This window comes from Bufo gargarizans, chromosome 7 (genome assembly GCF_014858855.1).
Source record: "Bufo gargarizans isolate SCDJY-AF-19 chromosome 7, ASM1485885v1, whole genome shotgun sequence".
Classification (NCBI taxonomy): domain Eukaryota; kingdom Metazoa; phylum Chordata; class Amphibia; order Anura; family Bufonidae; genus Bufo; species Bufo gargarizans.
Window position 1 is genome coordinate 149,493,865 of NC_058086.1, and position 18,931 is coordinate 149,512,795.

Genomic DNA, 18,931 nt, shown 5'->3' on the forward strand with positions numbered 1-18,931 from the left:
TGTGGATTACTCCTGACAGTCTCTGTGTTGGGACCTGGATTAAGGCCTGCTACCTTGTTGGTGTTAAAGCAGGTGGATTCTGCTTTGTCCCAGGACTTCTTTGCCGCATGGTGTGAACGAACACCACAATCACAAGGTGACTGTTTTCCTGGAAGCTGACTTTTTGTTTTGTCATTTAATAAACACTGAACAGTTTTTAATTCGAAGACTTTGTTGTTGCCTCTATACTGCATCCGCTAACCTGCCTATCAGAGCGAAAAAAATAATCTTTTTTTTATATTATATTAGCTCATTGTGCAGTATCAATAGCGTTGCTCTACCGGTCACTATGATAATACAATACCAAATGTGTAAATTAGGTTGGCAACACGTGAATGGGGCTGGTTTGTTCTACAGTAAATTCTTCAGTTTATTAGGTTGTTTTCTGTTCTGTATGTGAAAGGTTATTTTGCAGCCCTTCCTTAGAAGGGGGAGGGAGGAGATTCCCTCTGGAGTGCTTGCTTATGGTTGGCTTGCTTAGGGTTAAACACTCCCTTTCAGCTCGTCACTATTAACAGTTTGAAGGCTGAAAGCTGAGTGCACACTTTATCTGAGAATTGTGTGCAGCTCGGATAATATAGGGTTAAATAAGTCAACGCCTCAGTGTACAGAAGCAGGAAGCGCCTGCTGTTCTTCTACTGAAACCAGGCAAGTAACAGCAGTACAGCAATGAATCCCTGTCGTATTTGGTACAGAAACTGTCAATTTTTGTGCAGGAACATATATTTTATGGTATTAATTAGAGATGAGTGAATTTCCGCTTATGAAATTCGTTCACACTTTGTTGGTTAAAGGTGAATTGCGTTATGGATTCCGTTACCACGGACCATAACGCAATTCTACGATGGAATGCATAACGGAATGCCTTTTATAGAGGCATTTCGCTATTCATTCCATCATAATAGAAGTCTATGGGCTGCAAAACGGATCCGTCCCAGATCCGTTATGCAGGAGAGGACTCCTCTGCATAACGGAAACTGGACGGATCAGTTTTGCAGCCCATAGACTTCTATTTTGACGGAATGAATAACGAAATGCCTCTATAAAAAAGGCATTCCATCGTAGAATTGCGTTATGGTTCGTGGTAACGGAATCCATAACACAATTCACCTTTAACCAACAAACGACGTGTGAATAAATTTCAATTTATTACATTCGCTCATCTTTAGTATTAATGTTTAGCTCTACATAAGAAACGTAGCAGATCTGAATTTGACTGCATATTGAACTGTTTGGGGGTGTCTTTTATTTGTGTAGAGTGATATGTTTTACATACTGTAAAGGGTCAAAATTCATCAGGTTGTTGCAGCAAATTTGGTGGTAGTTCTACATTTTGGGCCATGCACAAAAAAGCCTAAAATGTTGCACAGATTTTTCATTGCAAATTGAAATCCTGCACTTGTTGGTTGAAGGATCTCTTGGTGCACAGGAAAGAGTTTTTCAGGGCTGATTCACACGACATTCAGTGTTTGGTCTGGAAAACACGATCCATGTGTTGGCCACATCTCCTGGATCAACCATGGCTGCCCTGACCCAAAATTACTGCATCAGTGTTTTGATACTATTCTATCAGACTGTGTCTATTGTACTGTACTCGTATCATGTGAATACACAATAGATCCCAATCCGATAGGTTATGTGAATCAGCCCTTAAGGGCTGAATTAGACACCCCAATGCTGCAAGCGATTGTCGGGAGGAAAGTGTTCTCTCCTGGCAGTCCTCATATAGTTGGCAGTCCTCATATAGTTAGCAGAGGACACAGCGATGTTCTCCAGAGCATGGGCAGGAGTGATCGCTATGCCGTCACTCGTCCCCATGCAGGGCAGCGGTGTGCCGGTGGCAGATCGTGATTACACGGCACGATCTGCCACTGGCAAATCCAGATCGTATTGGACTGGCAGATGACTAACGTGTTCATGGGAATGCACGTTTAGCGGTCATCGGGCAGAGAATCTGCCTGTCTAATATACCTGTAAGGCCTCATGCACACGACCGTTGATTGGGTCTGCATTTAAGCCGCCGGAGGAGGACCCATTCACTTCAGTGGGACCGCGAAAAGATGCGGACAGCACTCCGTGTGCTGTCCGCATCCGTTCCGCGGCCCCGCTAAGAAAAATATAACCTTTCCTATTTGTCTGTGCTTTGCGGACAAGAATAGGCATTTATATTGCCGGCGGCATCTTTTTTTTTTTTTTTTTTTTTGCGTACAGCAAAAAACGGCATGGCTGTGTGCATGAGGCCTAAGACTGTGTTCAATACTTTGATTGCCAAAGTTGAACATGATACCTGGGGTATGAATGGTCAGTTAGCTTGACAGCCCTGATTCACCCAGTAAAATGCATCCATTACCCCTTACCTGAGGTATCTTCAAATTCTTCTACGTATTTGGCCATAAGTAACATACCATAGTTTATAAGGTCAAAAAAATACATTTGTCCATCCAGTTTGGCCTGTTATCATGCAAGTTGATCCAGAGGAAGGCAAAAAAATATAAAAAAAACTGAGGTAGAAGCCAATTTACCCCACTTAAGGGGAAACAAATTCCTTCCCGACTGCAATAAGGCAATCTGATAACTCCCTGGATCAACGACTCCTCTCTAGAAGCTATAGCCTGTAATATTATTACGCTCCAGAAATACACTCAGGCCGCTCTTGAACTCTTTTAGTGAACTCACCATCACCACCTCCTCAGGCAGAGAGTTCCATAGTCTCACTGCTCTTACCGTAAAGAATCCTCTTCTATGTTTGTGTACAAACCTTCTTTCCTCCAGACGCAGAGGATGTCCCCTCGTCACAGTCCTGGGGATAAATAGATGATGGGAGAGATCTCTGTACTGACCCCTGATATATTTATACATAGTAATTAGATCTCCCCTCAGTCTTCTTTTTTTCTAAAGTGAATAACACTAATGTTGATAATATTTCAGGGTACTGTAGTTGCCCTATTCCAGTTATTACTTTAGTTGCCCTCCTCTGAACCCTCTTATAGCTCTATGTCTGCCTTGTTCACAGGAGCCCAGAACTGTACACAGTACTCCATGTGTGGACTGACTAGTGATTTGTAAAGTGGCAGTACTATGTTCTCATTGCGGGCATCTATGCCCCTTTTGATGCCACCCATTATCGTATTGGCCTTGGTAGCAGCTGCCTGACACTGGTTTCTACAGCTTAGTTTTCTGTCCACAAATTCCTAGGTCCTTTTCTAGGTCTGTTTTACCATTTACGGGTGACTTGCATTATTCCTTCCTAGGTGCATAACCTTACACTTGTCAGTGTTAAACCTCACCTTGCCATTTAGTAAAAGCCAAAAAGATGTGGTTGGCAGGAACAGGGTTAACAACCCTGTTTTCTCCCCTCCTTTTTGTAGGAGTGGGCTTTTCCTGCTTACAGTGGACACCTGTACCTGCAAGTTCCCATTTGCAGTCCTCCCGCCTGACTCCATACCCCCTTAACTGGCACCAGAAACTGCACTTTCAATTTGTTGCTATTGGATGTACCACAATATTATATTTTTTGTGGGTCAGATGCAGACCTGTTCAGTTCAAACACTGAGTGCTGTCCGCATCCTTATGTCCGTTCTGTGGCACCCGCAAAAATATAGAACATGTCCTATTTTTGTCCGCATTACTAGGGGGAAGACTGTAATGTACTTAAACCCTGAACAATATATTTATTGCATGTACATTTCAATAATATTTAATATGCTCTATTCATGGCATAGTAATGGTTTTGTATATCTGTATTGTTGACTCTCCTTCACAACACTGCTAAACTGGAGCATCTAAATCTAGAGAACGTTGGCAGCAGTTTAACCATTCTTTATCTTTGTGTGCTTTAGTTTTTGTAGGCCACCACCATGAAGAAGAAGGTTGCTGTGATAGGAGCTGGAGCCAGCGGTCTGGTAGCTATAAAATGTTGCTTGGAGGAGGGTCTGGAACCCACGTGTTTTGAGAGAACAGATGACATTGGTGGACTATGGAGATTTGAGGTTAGTCAATTTTATTGAGTTGTGTGTGTGGCCCCCCCCCCCCTGCCCAGGGGTTGTCTCACTTCAGCAAATGGTATTTTATTATGTAGACAAAGTTAATACAGGCCATTTACTAATGTAATTATCCATATTGCTTCTTTTGCTGGCTGGATTCATTTTCCTATCCCATTGTACACTGCTTATTTTTGACCACCCTGCAGTCCATCCTGTGTGTGGTCCCACAGTCCTGGTCAACAGAGGCCAGCACATTTTCCTTTAGTGTGCAGGCACGACCACCACTGATTGCAGGGTGGCTGTAACCATGGAAACTATCAGTGTAGAATTTGATGGAAATAGGAAGCCAGTCAGCAAAGGAGGCAACATGGACAATCTCAATACATTAGTAAATGGCTTGTATTAACTTCCTCTACATAATAAATGCTATTTGCCAAAGTGAGACAACCCCTTCTACCATTCTTTCCCTGCAGAATATTTATATCTTAATTTTTTAAATTTTAGGAAAAACCTGAGTCGAGCAGAGCCAGCATTTACAGATCTGTTATCATTAACACTTCCAAGGAGATGATGTCTTACAGTGATTTCCCTATACCAGATGAGTTCCCAAATTTTATGCATAATTCTAAGATTTTGAGGTATTTCAGACTCTACGCTGAACACTTCCAGCTAACTCAATATATCCGCTTTAAGGTAAGCTGGGGTGATGGGTTCAACTAATATATCTATAGTTTTGGCATATTATAAAGATTCTTGCATCTCTGAAAACCTTCAACGCAACCCTTCAAGGAAAAAACTGGGTTTGGAACACACTTACATGGTGACCATTTTTTGAAGATCCATCAATTCCCCAGGCTCCTTTTCTGCCATTCAAGTTGACCGCACTGCTTCTGAGACAGCCTGAAGGATTTAATAGCCCAAGACAACTCCTGCTGCCCTCAGATTGGCCAGAACTCCTTATATCAGCAGTGCTCATATAATCTAAGAGCAGAGCTGGGCAAGTATGAAGTGGATTGGACTACCAAAGCAGTGTGGTCTGAGAAGCATGTGGACATCTTGGATGACAGAAAAAATAAAAAGTCGCCATGTAAGTCTTCTGTTTACGAAATAAATATATATAATTTTTATTGAACCAGATGGTTGCTTGAGGGGAAAAAAAAAACTCTTGGGGTAAGGCCACAAGTTTCTCCACTGAGAATGCTGCCACAAATCCACAGTAAATATAACATGTGTTACATGAAGAGTTTGCATTGGGTATTGTCACTGTTGTCACCATGGACATCACCGTTTGCACAGAGGCTGCAGGTGTCCCAAACATGAGTACTATTTATCTCAGGGTTCAGAGTACTGTGTGGCACCAACAGGTCACTATGCTTTGACCTGGTTATTTGGAAACCATGCTAGGTCCTGACAAAGATACATGTACAGTGGGAAGTGACTTCCCGACACTGGACGTAAATGTACGCTGCAACTGAAACCCAACCACTGCCTAATCGCATGGTGACCAGGGTAAGATGGCTGCTCTGTTCAGCAGACAGACATTTTGCCTAAGGGCCCAGGGAGGGTTTTACCATTCCCCCCCCCCCCCCCCCCCGAAGCCCCAATTGCTGTGATTGGTCAGTCTGCACTGACCAGCCAAATCGCAGCTCCCGCACAGTAAGCCAGCGAGGGAGCTGCAGATGAGCTCAGGAGGGGATGATTGGTGGGGCTGAGGTCAGGCAGGAAAGACTAGTGTTTGGCTCCAGCCAATAGCAGCACTACAGCAGCAGATGGAACGAAAAGAGTCCCTCTGCATGCCACCATTCTAACTGCAAATTTCTAAGCCAACTGTATCCTAATTCTATGAAGCACCTATTGGGTCAAAGTGCTCGATACACCCCTTAAAGTTCATTGGGGACTGAAGTTTCTAAAATGTGGTTACTTTTTGGGGATTTCCACTGTAGGGGTACCTTGGATTGTCTTCAAATGTGACATGACAGCACAAAACCATTCCAGCAATACACCCTCTTGAAAAGCCATATGGTGCTGCTTCCCTTCTGCTATGTCCATACAGCAGAATTGTAGCGCATATGGGGTGTTGCCATATTCGTGAAAAATGGGGCGCACTTTTTTTTTTTCTTGTTACCCCTTGTGAAAGGGAAAAATGAGTCTAAAGCAACATTTTCTTTAAAAAAAAAAAATATATACTTTTTGGAATTTTACAGCCAAGTATTCTATAAAACTCCTGGTGGGGCTCGCTACACTCCAAAAACACCAGTTTTGGGGGGGGGGGGTTCCACTGTAAGGTTACCTTAGAGTCTTGTCAAATGCAACATGTTGCCTGAAATCCATTCTAGTAAAAATCTGCCCTCCAAAAACCATATGGCGCTCCTTGCCTTCTGAGCCCCACAGTGTGCCCATACATCAGTGTACAACCACATATGGGGTGTTCTTGTAAACTGTAGAGTTACCATAAGGGCCCACGTCCGTGGAATGGGTCTGCATCCGTTCTGCAATATCCGGAAAGGATGCTGGCCTATTCATTCTCAATGAGGCAGGAATGGACACTATGTGCCCTCCGCATTTCCAGAGCGCGGCCCCAATCTTCCAGTCCACAGCTCCGGAAAAAAATAGAACATGTCCTATTCTTGTCTGCAATTGTGGACAAGAATGGGCAGTTCTATGGGGGGTGCCAGCCGGGTGTATTGCGGATCAGCAATGCACTACGGATGTGTGAATGGACCCTAATAAGTATTGGTTTGTTTTGCTGTTAACCCTTGCTATGTGACAGGAAAAAAAGATTGAAATTAGAAGTTTTCTAAAATTCACCTCAATTTAGCTCTAATTCTTCTGAGACTCCTAAAGGGTTAACAGTTTGTAAAATCAGTTTAAAAAAACTTTAGGTGCGTCGTTTCTAAAAAATATAAATAAAAAAAACATTTTTCTTTCTGTAATGTACACCACAAAGTGACTTCATAACTGAATTGCTCCTTTTAAAAAATGTTTCTTGAATTATTATATATTTTTATTTTATTGCTTCTAAAATTCTAAGCTTTCTGACGTCCCTATTTTTTTTTTTTTATAAATTACCTTTTTGAAATGCCTACATCTTATGGTGACTGTTAGCCATACGGTAGTGTGAAAGAGGCCTATTTCAGTGTTTTGCAGTCCGTTTTTCACATATCCGTTTTGTTTCCGTTCCGTTTTTCCGTATGGCATATACAGTAATTACATAGAACAAATTGGGCTGGGCATAACTTTCAATAGATGGTTCCGCAACAAACGGAACGGATATGGAAGACATAAGGATGCATTTCCGTATGTTTGTTTGTTTGTTTGTTTTTGTTTTTTTGTTTGTTTTTTTGCCGACCCATTGAAAAAAAAAAAGGTAGTGTGAAAGAGGCCTTAATTTTATAGGTATCACTATTCATCTTAAAAGCAGAGAAATGTAAATTTGAAAAGGGTATACATTTTCTGTAAAGTGTGTGTGTGTGTGTGTGTGTGTGTGTGTGTGTTTTTTTTCTTTCTTCTTACACTCTTAGAATTAGTCGGATAACTAAATGCATTCCGAAGTTATTAAAATTAAACGTGAGATTTTCTCATTTTGGCCATGTCAGGATCAGGACGGTAAAAATATGGCTATGTCCTATGGGTTAAAGGGCTTCTGTCACCCCACTAAACGCTTTATTTATTTTTTTGTCTACTTATAATCCCTATCCTGCCATATTGCCATACATTATGTTATTAATAATTTTCGTTCAGTAGATTTAGTCAAAAACTTACTTTTATGATATGCTAATTACCTGTCTACCAGCAAGTAGGGCGTCTACTTGCTGGTAGCAGCTGCAGAAAACCGCCCCCTCCTTGTGTTGATTGACAGGGCCAGCCGCGATTTCCTCTTCCGGCCGGCCCTGTCAGCATTTCAAAAATCGCGCGCCTGTGTTGATTCGGTGCAGACGCTCTGAGAGAAGGAGGCTCGCCTCCTCAGTGCGCCTGCGCCGATGACGTCACCGAAAGAAGACGTCATCGGCGCAGGCGCACTGAGGGAGTGCTGAGGAGGCGAGCCTCCTTATCTCAGAGCGCCTGCGCCGAATGCTAATATATATATATATATATATATATATATATATATATATATATATATATATATATATATATATATATATATATATATATATATATATACAGACGTGGACAAAATTGTTGGTACCCTTTGGTCAATGAAAGAAAAAGTCACAATGGTCACAGAAATAACTTTAATCTGACAAAAGTAATAATAAATTAAAATTCTATAAATGTTAACCAATGAAAGTCAGACATTGTTTTTCAACCATGCTTCAACAGAATTATGTAAAAAAATAAACTCATGAAACAGGCATGGACAAAAATGATGGTACCCCTAACTTAATATTTTGTTGCGCAACCTTTTGAGGCAATCACTGCAATCAAACGCTTCCTGTAACTGTCAATGAGACATCTGCACCTCTCAGCAGGTATTTTGGCCCACTCCTCATGAGCAAACTGCTCCAGTTGTGTCCGGTTTGAAGGGTGCCTTTTCCAGACTGCATGTTTCAGCTCCTTCCAAAGATGCTCAATAGGATTGAGGTCAGGGCTCATAGAAGGCCACTTTAGAATAGTCCAATTTTTTCCTCTTAGCCATTCTTGGGTGTTTTTAGCGGTGTGTTTTGGGTCATTGTCCTGTTGCAAGACCCATGACCTGCGACTGAGACCAAGCTTTCTGACACTGGCTAGTACATTTCTCTCTAGAATTCCTTGATAGTCTTGAGATTTCATTGTACCCTGCACAGATTCAAGACACCCTGTGCCAGACGCAGCAAAGCAGCCCCAGAACATAACAGAGCCTCCTCCATGTTTCACAGTAGGGACAGTGTTCTTTTCTTGATATGCTTCATTTTTTCGTCTGTGAACATACAGCTGATGTGCCTTGGCAAAAACTTCGATTTTTGTCTCATCTGTCCACAGGACATTCTCCCAGAAGCTTTGTGGCTTGTCAACATGTAGTTTGGCATATTCCAGTCTTGCTTTTTTATGATTCGTTTTCAACAATGGTGTCCTCCTTGGTCGTCTCCCATGTAGTCCACTTTGGCTCAAACAACGACGGATGGTGCGATCTGACACTGATGTTCCTTGAGCATGAAGTTCACCTTGAATCTCTTTAGAAGTCTTTCTAGGCTCTTTTGTTACCATTCGGATTATCCGTCTCTTAGATTTGTCATCAATTTTCCTCCTGCGGCCACGTCCAGGGAGGTTGGCTACAGTCCCATGGATCTTAAACTTATGAATAATATGTGCAACTGTACTCACAGGAACATCTAGTTGCTTGGAGATGGTCTTATAGCCTTTACCTTTAACATGCTTGTCTATAATTTTCTTTCTGATCTCTTGAGACAGCTCTTTCCTTTGCTTCCTCTGGTCCATGTCGAGTGTGGTACACACCATATCACCAAACAACACAGTGATTACCTGGAGCCATATATATAGGCCCAATGGCTGATTACAAGGTTGTAGACACCTGTGATGCTAATTAGTGGACACACCTTGAATTAACATGTCCCTTTGGTCACATTATGTTCTGTGTTTTCTAGGGGTACCATCATTTTTGTCCATGCCTGTTTCATGAGTTTATTTTTTTACATAATTCTGTTGAAGCATGGTTGAAAAACAATGTCTGACTTTCATTGGTTAACATTTATAGAATTTTAATTTATTATTACTTTTGTCAGATTAAAGTTATTTCTGTGACCATTGTGACTTTTTCTTTCATTGACCAAAGGGTACCAACAATTTTGTCCACGTCTGTATATATATATATATATATATATATATATATATATATATATATATATATATATATATATATATATATATATTTCTTTCTGATTGTAATTGAATTTATTTAATGCAATGCAAAAGACCTTTGTGGTTAATGGTGCACGTTTCTGACCTTATTTCAGACCACGGTGTGTAGTGTTAAGAAGCAGCCAGACTTTGCTACAAGTGGACAATGGGAGGTCATCACTGAAAAGGACGGTAAACAGGAGACAGCCATTTTTGATGCTGTATTTGTCTGTAGCGGTCATCACACAGAAGCGCATCTCCCTCTGAAAACATTTCCAGGTGACTCCATTATTGTCATGATGTCCAGCTGTAGGACCACCAATGATTTCGAAAACAGGGACTTCCTCCTCCTGTGGATAACGTGTTTCATTCATTTTTAAAGGGAATACCCCTTTAAATTAATGAAATACAGGTTATACAAAATATTTCTCCACTAAACTACAGTATATTTCTGCTTAGCTTCTCCTGCTCTATAATACATTGGATGTGTGTACCATTAGGGCTTAAAATGTTTGTTTGTTTGAGAAGATTCATCTAACCAAGCATTGGTGTACCACAGAGCTTCCATATAATCTTGTAGCACATAGCATTTCATATGACCACTTCTGTGGATATATCTTCAATTTCTACCCATACACTACTGGAAGTGGTTGTCGGGCAGCCAAAAGTATCTGATGGTCAGTTGCCAGCAGAGAAATAAAGATTCTGCTTATAGTATTAGGGCTCATGCACACGACCGTATGCCCTCAGACATACGGTCCATGAGCGGGCCATATGTCCCAGAGGGGCATACATCGGGAGCACACAGCATCATGGGTTACTATATGATCTTTTGAGTGCGGGGACAATAGCCCCGCGGGCGTCCTGATGCGCACAGCATCATAGTAACCTATGATGCTGTGCTCATGGACCGTATGTCTCGGAGGGCATACGGTCGTGTGCATGAGCCCTTAGTATGAGAAATCTATGTATGCAGTTGTACTAGACCCTTTACTAATCAGGCTGCCATGCCATAGATCCTACAAGGAAACTTTCCAGTGGGCCGATGTCCAGGTGGTCACCCAAGTCCTCCTCTCTGCCACTGACTGGGTACACAATGAGCTCTTAACGGTAATTAATGCTGTGAGAATCAGCTACTCGGGTACTCGGCCAGTAACGGCACATGCCTTCCTGAATACAACTGCTGTGGACCGCATCTCTCCTCCTAAGCCCCCTGCTTCATATATTAAGAGACAACTGGAGGAGAACAGAAAATGGCACCTATTGATGGCAACCACAGAGGGACAACTTTTGGGGCAGTGTATTGTGGTATTTGGTTATTCTGGGATTGTATTTTGCGCTGAGGTATTGCTGACCATACCTACTTGTGTTGCTCTGGATCTGTCTACAACATGGAGCCACTTTTTAGTGTGTGTGTGTGTGTGTGAATCCTTTTTATATACTGTAGCAACCAAAGCCCTCTAGAATTGGAAATCAGGTTTCCCACAATATATGTCCTGGGGCATCACTAGATCTGTCATAATCTCCACATTTCACTTGTAAGGCAGGAAATGTGACTGAAATCTCATCTACAACAGGTATTGAGAAGTTTAAAGGACGGTACCTTCACAGTCGAGATTATAAAAACCCAGAAGAATTTCAAGGCAAAAGGGTCATCGTCATTGGGATTGGAAACTCTGGTGGAGACATTGCTGTGGAACTGAGCCGGACGGCTTCACAGGTTGGTCACAAGTAGTCCTAAATGGTAAACTGCACTACAAGACGAAGAATTTACAGTCAATAATTATACAATTTAGACCACAGTATAATTGTCACTCACACCATAGGATTCCTCCACATGAGGTAGAAATTGGATGGGAAAAAAAAGCTTGTAGAATTTGAGGCATCAATTTTGGTGCCAATTTGCCATGGATTTCACACTATGCATCGCAAAGGGTAAAATCTACTGTGAAAATCCATAGCAAGTTTTGACACGCTGTGGGTTTAAAAACCACACAGCCAAAATCTCATCCAGTCTGCTGCCACTGTAATAGGCTGCAGAGTTTCCACCCACATCTGCTACTTGTATTACCAATGTTGGTTTTCTCCCCTCCCCCCCCAAAAAAAATCTGCTATCTGTATGGTGCTATTATTTCTGCAGTATAGTACTTGGGGCATCCAGAGGGAGATAACGGAAAATTGAGTAACCCAAGATGACAAACTCTGCAGAGATGGGACGTGGCTGAAAGTAGTTGTTATGGCAGTCTGGACCAGATGGAGAAGATTAGGAAAGAGCATGCATAATCGGGAGAGATGACACTGGATGTAATAGACAGTGCTGTATACTCGGTAACACTGCATGTAATATCCATGGAAATACAGTATATCTTTAGCACTAGGGCTGGGGGGAGGGGTTGTTGGACTGAACTCGGCACACTGGAGCTTTGACCCTAGATTATTTGAGGGAATCTGCCAGCAGATTTTTACCTATGACACTGGCTGACCTGTTACACGTGGGCTCGGCATCTGTGTTGGTCCCATGTTCGTATGTGCCCGCATTGCTGAGAAAAACATTGATTTAAGTTGTACAAATAAGTGTCTAATATCAACGGGGGTGTTGAAGTTATACCTAGAGGCTCTAATTTCTGCAACCGCCGCACCTTCTCGCTTTAATATGGCCAGGCAGTGAAAAGGTCATCTCTCCTGTCCCCGTCAAAGTGCAGAGGATGCGGCAGTTGTAGAGATAGCAGAGCCTCTAGGAGCAATGGGGGTGTTGCCATTATACCTAGAGGCTCATTTGCATATATAAAACTTATTTTTATTTTTTCTCTGCAATACGGGGGACATATGAACATGGGACCAAAACAGATGCCTTCAGCCAAGCCCACATGTAACAGGTCAGCCAGTGTCATAGGTACAAATCTGCTGGCAGATTCCCCAATAGTATTAACATCCCTGTAAAAGGCCCCTATAGAGCCACAAGTAGTGATAAGGCCCTCTGTAATGGTCAGTGATAATGAAGGCCCCCTATAGTGACCCAGGAGCATACAACTGTTTTACATAATATAGTTATCAAGCTTCAGATACAAGGAACTCGAGGACACCTTTCAAAGATGCAGCAATATTTTTAGGTTTTCTTCTTGCTTGTAGGTGTTTCTTAGTACCAGGAGAGGATCATGGATTTTGAACAGGGTGTCGGATTATGGTTATCCCGCGGACATGTTGTTCCTTACACGTTTTTACAATACGATGAAGAATGTCATACCCAGTTCCCTTATCAATACCATTGCTGAGTCCAAGTTAAATAAACGGTTTGACCATGCAAATTTTGGCCTAAAACCACAACATCGGTAAGCTTTGCATCTTTTTTTTTTTGTTTTTTTTGTTTCATGATGACAGTAGCTAATAAAATCCCAGCTAGAGCAGATGGAACCTCCTGCTTGATTACTGCTGCAGTGACTGGGTTGCAGGGGCACATGTGAGGGTGGCTGCATGGCTGCAGAAGTTGTACTCCTGGTTCTGAAGCTCCCTAGGCCAGAGTACAGTGGTAGGAAGGGTGCACTGGTTCTTCGCTTCAGCATACACTCCGGTTCTTGGGATTCTCCTGCCTGATGGTGGTTGAGGTGCCCTCAATATTGGGTTGGACGTCAGCACCTTGTAGTGCAGGAAGCACTGATGAGGAGAAATTTGTGCAGCAGTTGTGAAGAATTTAAATGCAAACCGTTCAGGACAGCTCTTAATGGACTGGACGATGTCTCACAGAAATACAATATCCTCAGGTGTTTATTTGTGGAGCTGTGAGGGAAAAAAAATAAACCAAAAAGGTGTCACTTTTGAGTAGTTGACACAGTCTTTGGTAACTGCCTTGTACGTTAGCTTTCAGATGTAGGGTATAATACTGTAGTTTAGGCAATATCTCGTCTCAAACAATAACTGTGTTCCCCTCCACAGCAGGCAAACACTTGTGCTATATTGTTTGACAAGTTGCTTATCCACGTTTCCACCTTAGGATGTGGAGGTGTAAACAGGTGGGCCAATCTGTGTGGCGTGTGGTCAGTCACCAGAGGCTTCTCCTGAACACCAGTGCCGTAGAGTCAAATAAGCCCTTTGTCAGACTGCTCGCCTCTAGAGGTCTTTCTCTACACCTTTTTAGCAACTGGTTTGCTTTCTGGAATGTTTTGGCTCTATCCTGGGTGGTACCAGGTCCAGGAATGGCTCGCCTGTCCGCTTCACATTTTGTGCTTCTTTTCTCTAGTCCTAGGCTAGGTTGTACTAGCTGTAATTAACTGGAATAGACTTAGGCTGACTTTAAATTGGGGGTCAGCAACCTCCGGCACTCCAGCTGTTCTGAAACTAACTCCCAGCATGCTCCATTCACTGACAACGACCCCATCTATTGGTGGCTAAGATATGGCCTATAATTACCACCTGCAAATATAATAATAATATACAAAAATACAGTGTATATTTTTGTACTTTGCAGTATACACTATTCTTGGAGCAGGATGTGTCATTTGCACTACTGATGCAAATGACACAAATTGTGCTACTTGGTTAATAAAGGCTATCTAGGAATATTATAATATTGGGCTTGTAGTTTTGAGTTTGGGGTATTCGTGAGGAGTGTGCAGTGGAGCAGGGACAGTTCCCCCATCATAGCCACTGCTCTTGTTCCAGATGTTGCTGACCCTTGGTATGAAGTAAAATAGAGCATGCATCAATTGTTTTCTATATAAAAGTATCATTTATATAACGAACATTGCTCTAGGGATCTATATCATCAGCAACTCTTATCGATTCCTAAATAAGCTCATGAACAGGCATTTAGCTAAAGACACTCATGGGCCCTAGTGCAAGGGTTCAGCTTGTGCTTTGTGGCCATGGAGGCACATAGCCTTTGTGCTGCCTGAGGCAAAAATTGAAACTGCACCCCTGCCATACCAAAGTTTTAACTTGCGCCCCTGCTCATGAACATGATCTAACTTCTTGCTAGTCCTGGGTTCTTCAAGAGAGTTGGTCACCATTTAAATCCAGTGCAATCTACAGGTTGCAGAGCAGAAGGAGCTGAGAAAACTGATTTTGTTTTGTAGGAATATTCACCAAAACTTGTAATATACAGAATGCTTATCTCTGCTTTTTTATTACTGAAGTTGTACCCTTGGGTTGTCTTATCAGTAACGGACAGCTATCTCTGTATACCGATATAGGTCCCATTCACACGTCCGCAATTTCGTTCCGCATTTTGTGGAATGGAATTGCGGACCCGTTAATTTCTATAGGGCCGCACGACGCGTTGCCCGGCTCCAGACATGCGGACCCGCACTTCCAGGTCCGCATTTCCCCCCCCCCCCCCCCAAAAAAAAAATAGAACATGTGCTATTCTTGCGGAACGCACATTGCAATGTCTCTGTTTTGCGGGAAAACGCGTTACGGACGTGTGAATGGACCCTTACACAGAGGATGCTGTCTTGGGTTGCCAATCTTCTAGACCGTCTGTGAAAATAGGCCACTATTACTGCGTCTATGGGGGGAAAAAAAGTAATTGTGTTATTAATACTGTATCTGACTGGCAGGGTGCCAGGAGTCTGACCCCTACCAATCAGCAGCTGGTAGAGGCTGCAGTGCTCTGATGGTTGGTCAGCTGTGAGAAGGAGGCAGCTCTTAGGCTAGTTTCACACCTGCTGTGTGAATTCTGGAAGGTTGTTCCAGCAGAGTATTCACTGTATCTGGCACTGCTGGATGCAGACAATGTCCGCTAGCTCCATTAAAGGGGTTCTGCAGTTCTTTTAAACTGATCTATCCTCTGGATAAATCATCCGCATCTGATCGACTGGGTCCGACACTCGGGACTCCTGCTGATCAGCTGTTTGAGAAGGCAGCTGCGCTGGCAGTAGCGCCGCGGCAGTCTCGCTGTTTACTGCAGGCCCAGTGACGTCACGACTAGCATCAATGGCCTGGGCGCGCCTAAGATCCATTCAAGTGAACAGAGCTTAGCCCCGCCCAGGCCAGTGATACTAGTCGTGACGTCACTGGGCCTAAGGGAAACTGAGAGAAGGCCGTGGTGCTCCTGGAGCGCCGCTGATCGTCGGGGTCCTGGTTGTCGGACCCCTGATCATCAGATGCTGATGATCTATCCAGAGTAATGTGGTCTGGCAGAGAATTGTCTGGTGGAATTCACACCCGAGTTGTGACTCTAACCTTACAGGGTAACTGGTCCTCTTCTAATGGGTGTCTGGAGTTGGACCCTCCCCAGTCTGATATTGATGAACTATCCTGAGGAGAAGCCATCAATATCTCATTCCCATACCTCCTTTTAAATGTATACAGTTACACGTATTGGTGAATTAATTAGTATTTCCCACAAAATAATACATCACTCTGCTCTATAGCATGCTGCCTGCAGATTATATTGCATTTTGTGGTGAAGGGTCACCTGTAAATGATTCATAAAATACAATAGTCCAGCTGTAAATGATTTTCATCTGGTAACTATAGAAACCTCGCCCATATCTACAGAATGCAGCTGAGCACGGCATGGTACAGATTGAAGGTCATGTCAATTTACAAGTCATATAGAGATGAGCAATGTTTTGAAAAACTTGATTCAGCAGATTTCACTGAACTTCTTCAACAAGAAATTTGATTCGTGACTATATTTGTCATGAATCGCGATAACTCGGGTATACCCAGGCCACTCTGCCTAATCATATTCTTGCCACTTGGTGGCCCAATCTATTTAAAGGCTTGGAACTTAAACTGCACGGAGGTGTAATTTATCGCCATCACTGTGCAGTGCACCAAGATTCATAGCTAATCGCTTCTGTTAAACAAAAAGTACAGCGTAAAGCAAAAAAAAAAAAAAAAAACATGCAGTGGCAGTTACAGGGACAATAGTGGCCACATGACAGTGTGGAGGGGGCCAGCAGCAGTGACATACAGCACAAGATGGTGGCAGATCACAGTAGTAGCAGACCCCCAAAAACAGCAGTGTGATAGCAAGGCCAAGTGGCATCCATATCCTTGTAAAAAAAAAATGTACATGTTAGTAGGCCAAGAAGCCCCATCGTAGGAATGGCAGGTGGCAGCAGCAGCACATGGCAAGCAGTAACGGCACATTTTGCAGAATACTCTGAGGCAGCACACTATCGTATGATCATTAGTGGCAGAATGATTTATTTTGTTGAATCGGGCACTGGCATCTGGAAATCAGGGTTGAGTCACGCCTGATTCATCTTTTTTAGTTAGTCTCAACTTTTTGGGAGAAGTGCATGCGCAGTTTGCTGGACATTTTTAACAACTTTTGCAGTTCAGTGGAAGACTTGAGGAACCGGGTGATAATGGGACTGAAGATGTACTCTATGCAGGGCGCAAGGGTCAGCTCTTTGACTCGGTGCAGACAAAATGTTCTTCCCATTATCAGTAGCCATTGTTGCCATCTCCAGTTGGTGAGTAGACTGCCAGTGGTTGATTTCTTTATTGATAACTCGGAACAGGTCCTCCTTGGTGTGGCTCTGTTCACCAGGGCTGACCAGATCTCTTTAAAAAAATAAATGATAGATAGATATTTTCTCTCTAATCAACCTAAATACAAAATCCCCCACAAAAAATACCAACAAATGCAGCATAACAAAGCTTTATTAATTTACTATAGAATATCCTATAAAATCAATCATAACAGCGGCATGCACATAAGAGGGTACAGTGGTCATGTACTAAATAGTTTTTATATAACAAACGGACCTGATTAATCTTAAAAGGGAGATCAAATCGATTGTCAAATTTTCTGGGTACATAAACTTAAATTGAATGTGCATAGTGCTAGCAAAAAATGAAGGCTATAAATCCCAAGACAGTAGAAAATGAAAGCAACACAACATAAAAACCAATAGTGGTTATACATATAACATGACAAGGTACAGCCCAACATAATAGCCAGATACAGGCCAGTGTGCCTCCACCCCGACATATGTTTAAATATTCAGCTTCCTCAGGGGATTGATTCCTTTTATGATATTCTATAGTAAATAAAGCTTTGTTATTCTGTATTTGTTGGTATTTTTTGTGGGGGATTTTGCAAGGCTGACCAGATGCAGCACTGTGTGACTGCGCCTAGCTTTGCATAGGTGATATGCTGGAGAACCACTGTGAACTGTGCCTGGAGGGGAGGATGAGGAGCCAGAAAGGGACATTGGTGTAGAAATCCCAGCATTACAACACAGAGGCGGCATTGCCACCACCTGGCCAAGTTGCTGGTGTGCCTGGTCCAGAACGTCATTCACCCAGTGGGCTGTGAACGACATACTGTCCTTGACCGTAGTTACAATTCCAAACGTCAGCGCTGACGTGAACTCTACCAGACAGAGTCCCAAGGTCTGGCCCAGCTTCTGCTCAATGTAAGTGTGCAGGACTGGAACAGCTTTTTTGGAAAAGTGATGTCTGCTCGGGACTCTTCACCTTGGATGGGCATAAGCAATCCCTTCTCCGAGCTGTGCACAGTCAACTACATGGAAAGAGTAGTAGTAGTAGTAGTAGTAGTAGTAGTAGCCTGTAGTACCAGGTACACAATCCACTTCTGCGCCATGGATGAGCGCACGCATACTGTTGTCTTGCAATCACCTTGGTGATAGATTTTGCCGTCTGCAATACGGCAACGGGCAACACATGTTCGTGTGAATGAGCCCTTATGCAGCAACTGCTGCATCTCCCACTAGCCAGTACCCCCTCTCCAGCAATCAGGGCTCGACAACAACATTAGCAGAAGGAAGCCAGTGTTCCTTACCATTGACTTCAATGTAGTCTATTGCTCCTGATGCTCCTCCTAGTCACTTGTTTCGTCAGCAATCGATCACCAAGGTGATTGCAAGACAACAGTATGCGTGCGCTCATCCATGGCGCAGAAGTGGATTGTGTACCCATTCACTTCAATGGGTCCGCAAATCCGGAGGTGCGGAACGTAACACTACGGAGTGCTTTCTGGGGTTCCATTCCGTGCCTCCGCACCGCAAAAAGATAGAATTTGCTCTCCTTTTGCAGAACGGCTGGATGGCGGACCCATTCAAGCAATTTGCGGTCCACAGCACTGGCTTCACACG

At 43.0% G+C, this 18,931-nt stretch overlaps 1 protein-coding gene across 1 annotated transcript in view; it reads left to right on the top strand.

Annotated features, from left to right (window-relative positions):
- The first annotated feature begins 565 nt into the window (after window positions 1-565).
- LOC122943302 (flavin-containing monooxygenase 5-like) overlaps window positions 566-18,931 on the top strand; it is a 29,107-nt gene continuing 10,741 nt past the window's right edge. Inside the window, exons 1-6 of the mRNA XM_044300932.1 lie at window positions 566-687; window positions 3,879-4,028; window positions 4,527-4,715; window positions 9,977-10,139; window positions 11,438-11,580; window positions 12,990-13,189. Coding sequence (XP_044156867.1) covers window positions 3,897-4,028; window positions 4,527-4,715; window positions 9,977-10,139; window positions 11,438-11,580; window positions 12,990-13,189 — 827 coding nt within the window. The 5' untranslated portion in view covers window positions 566-687; window positions 3,879-3,896. The remainder of the gene's footprint in view (window positions 688-3,878; window positions 4,029-4,526; window positions 4,716-9,976; window positions 10,140-11,437; window positions 11,581-12,989; window positions 13,190-18,931) is intronic.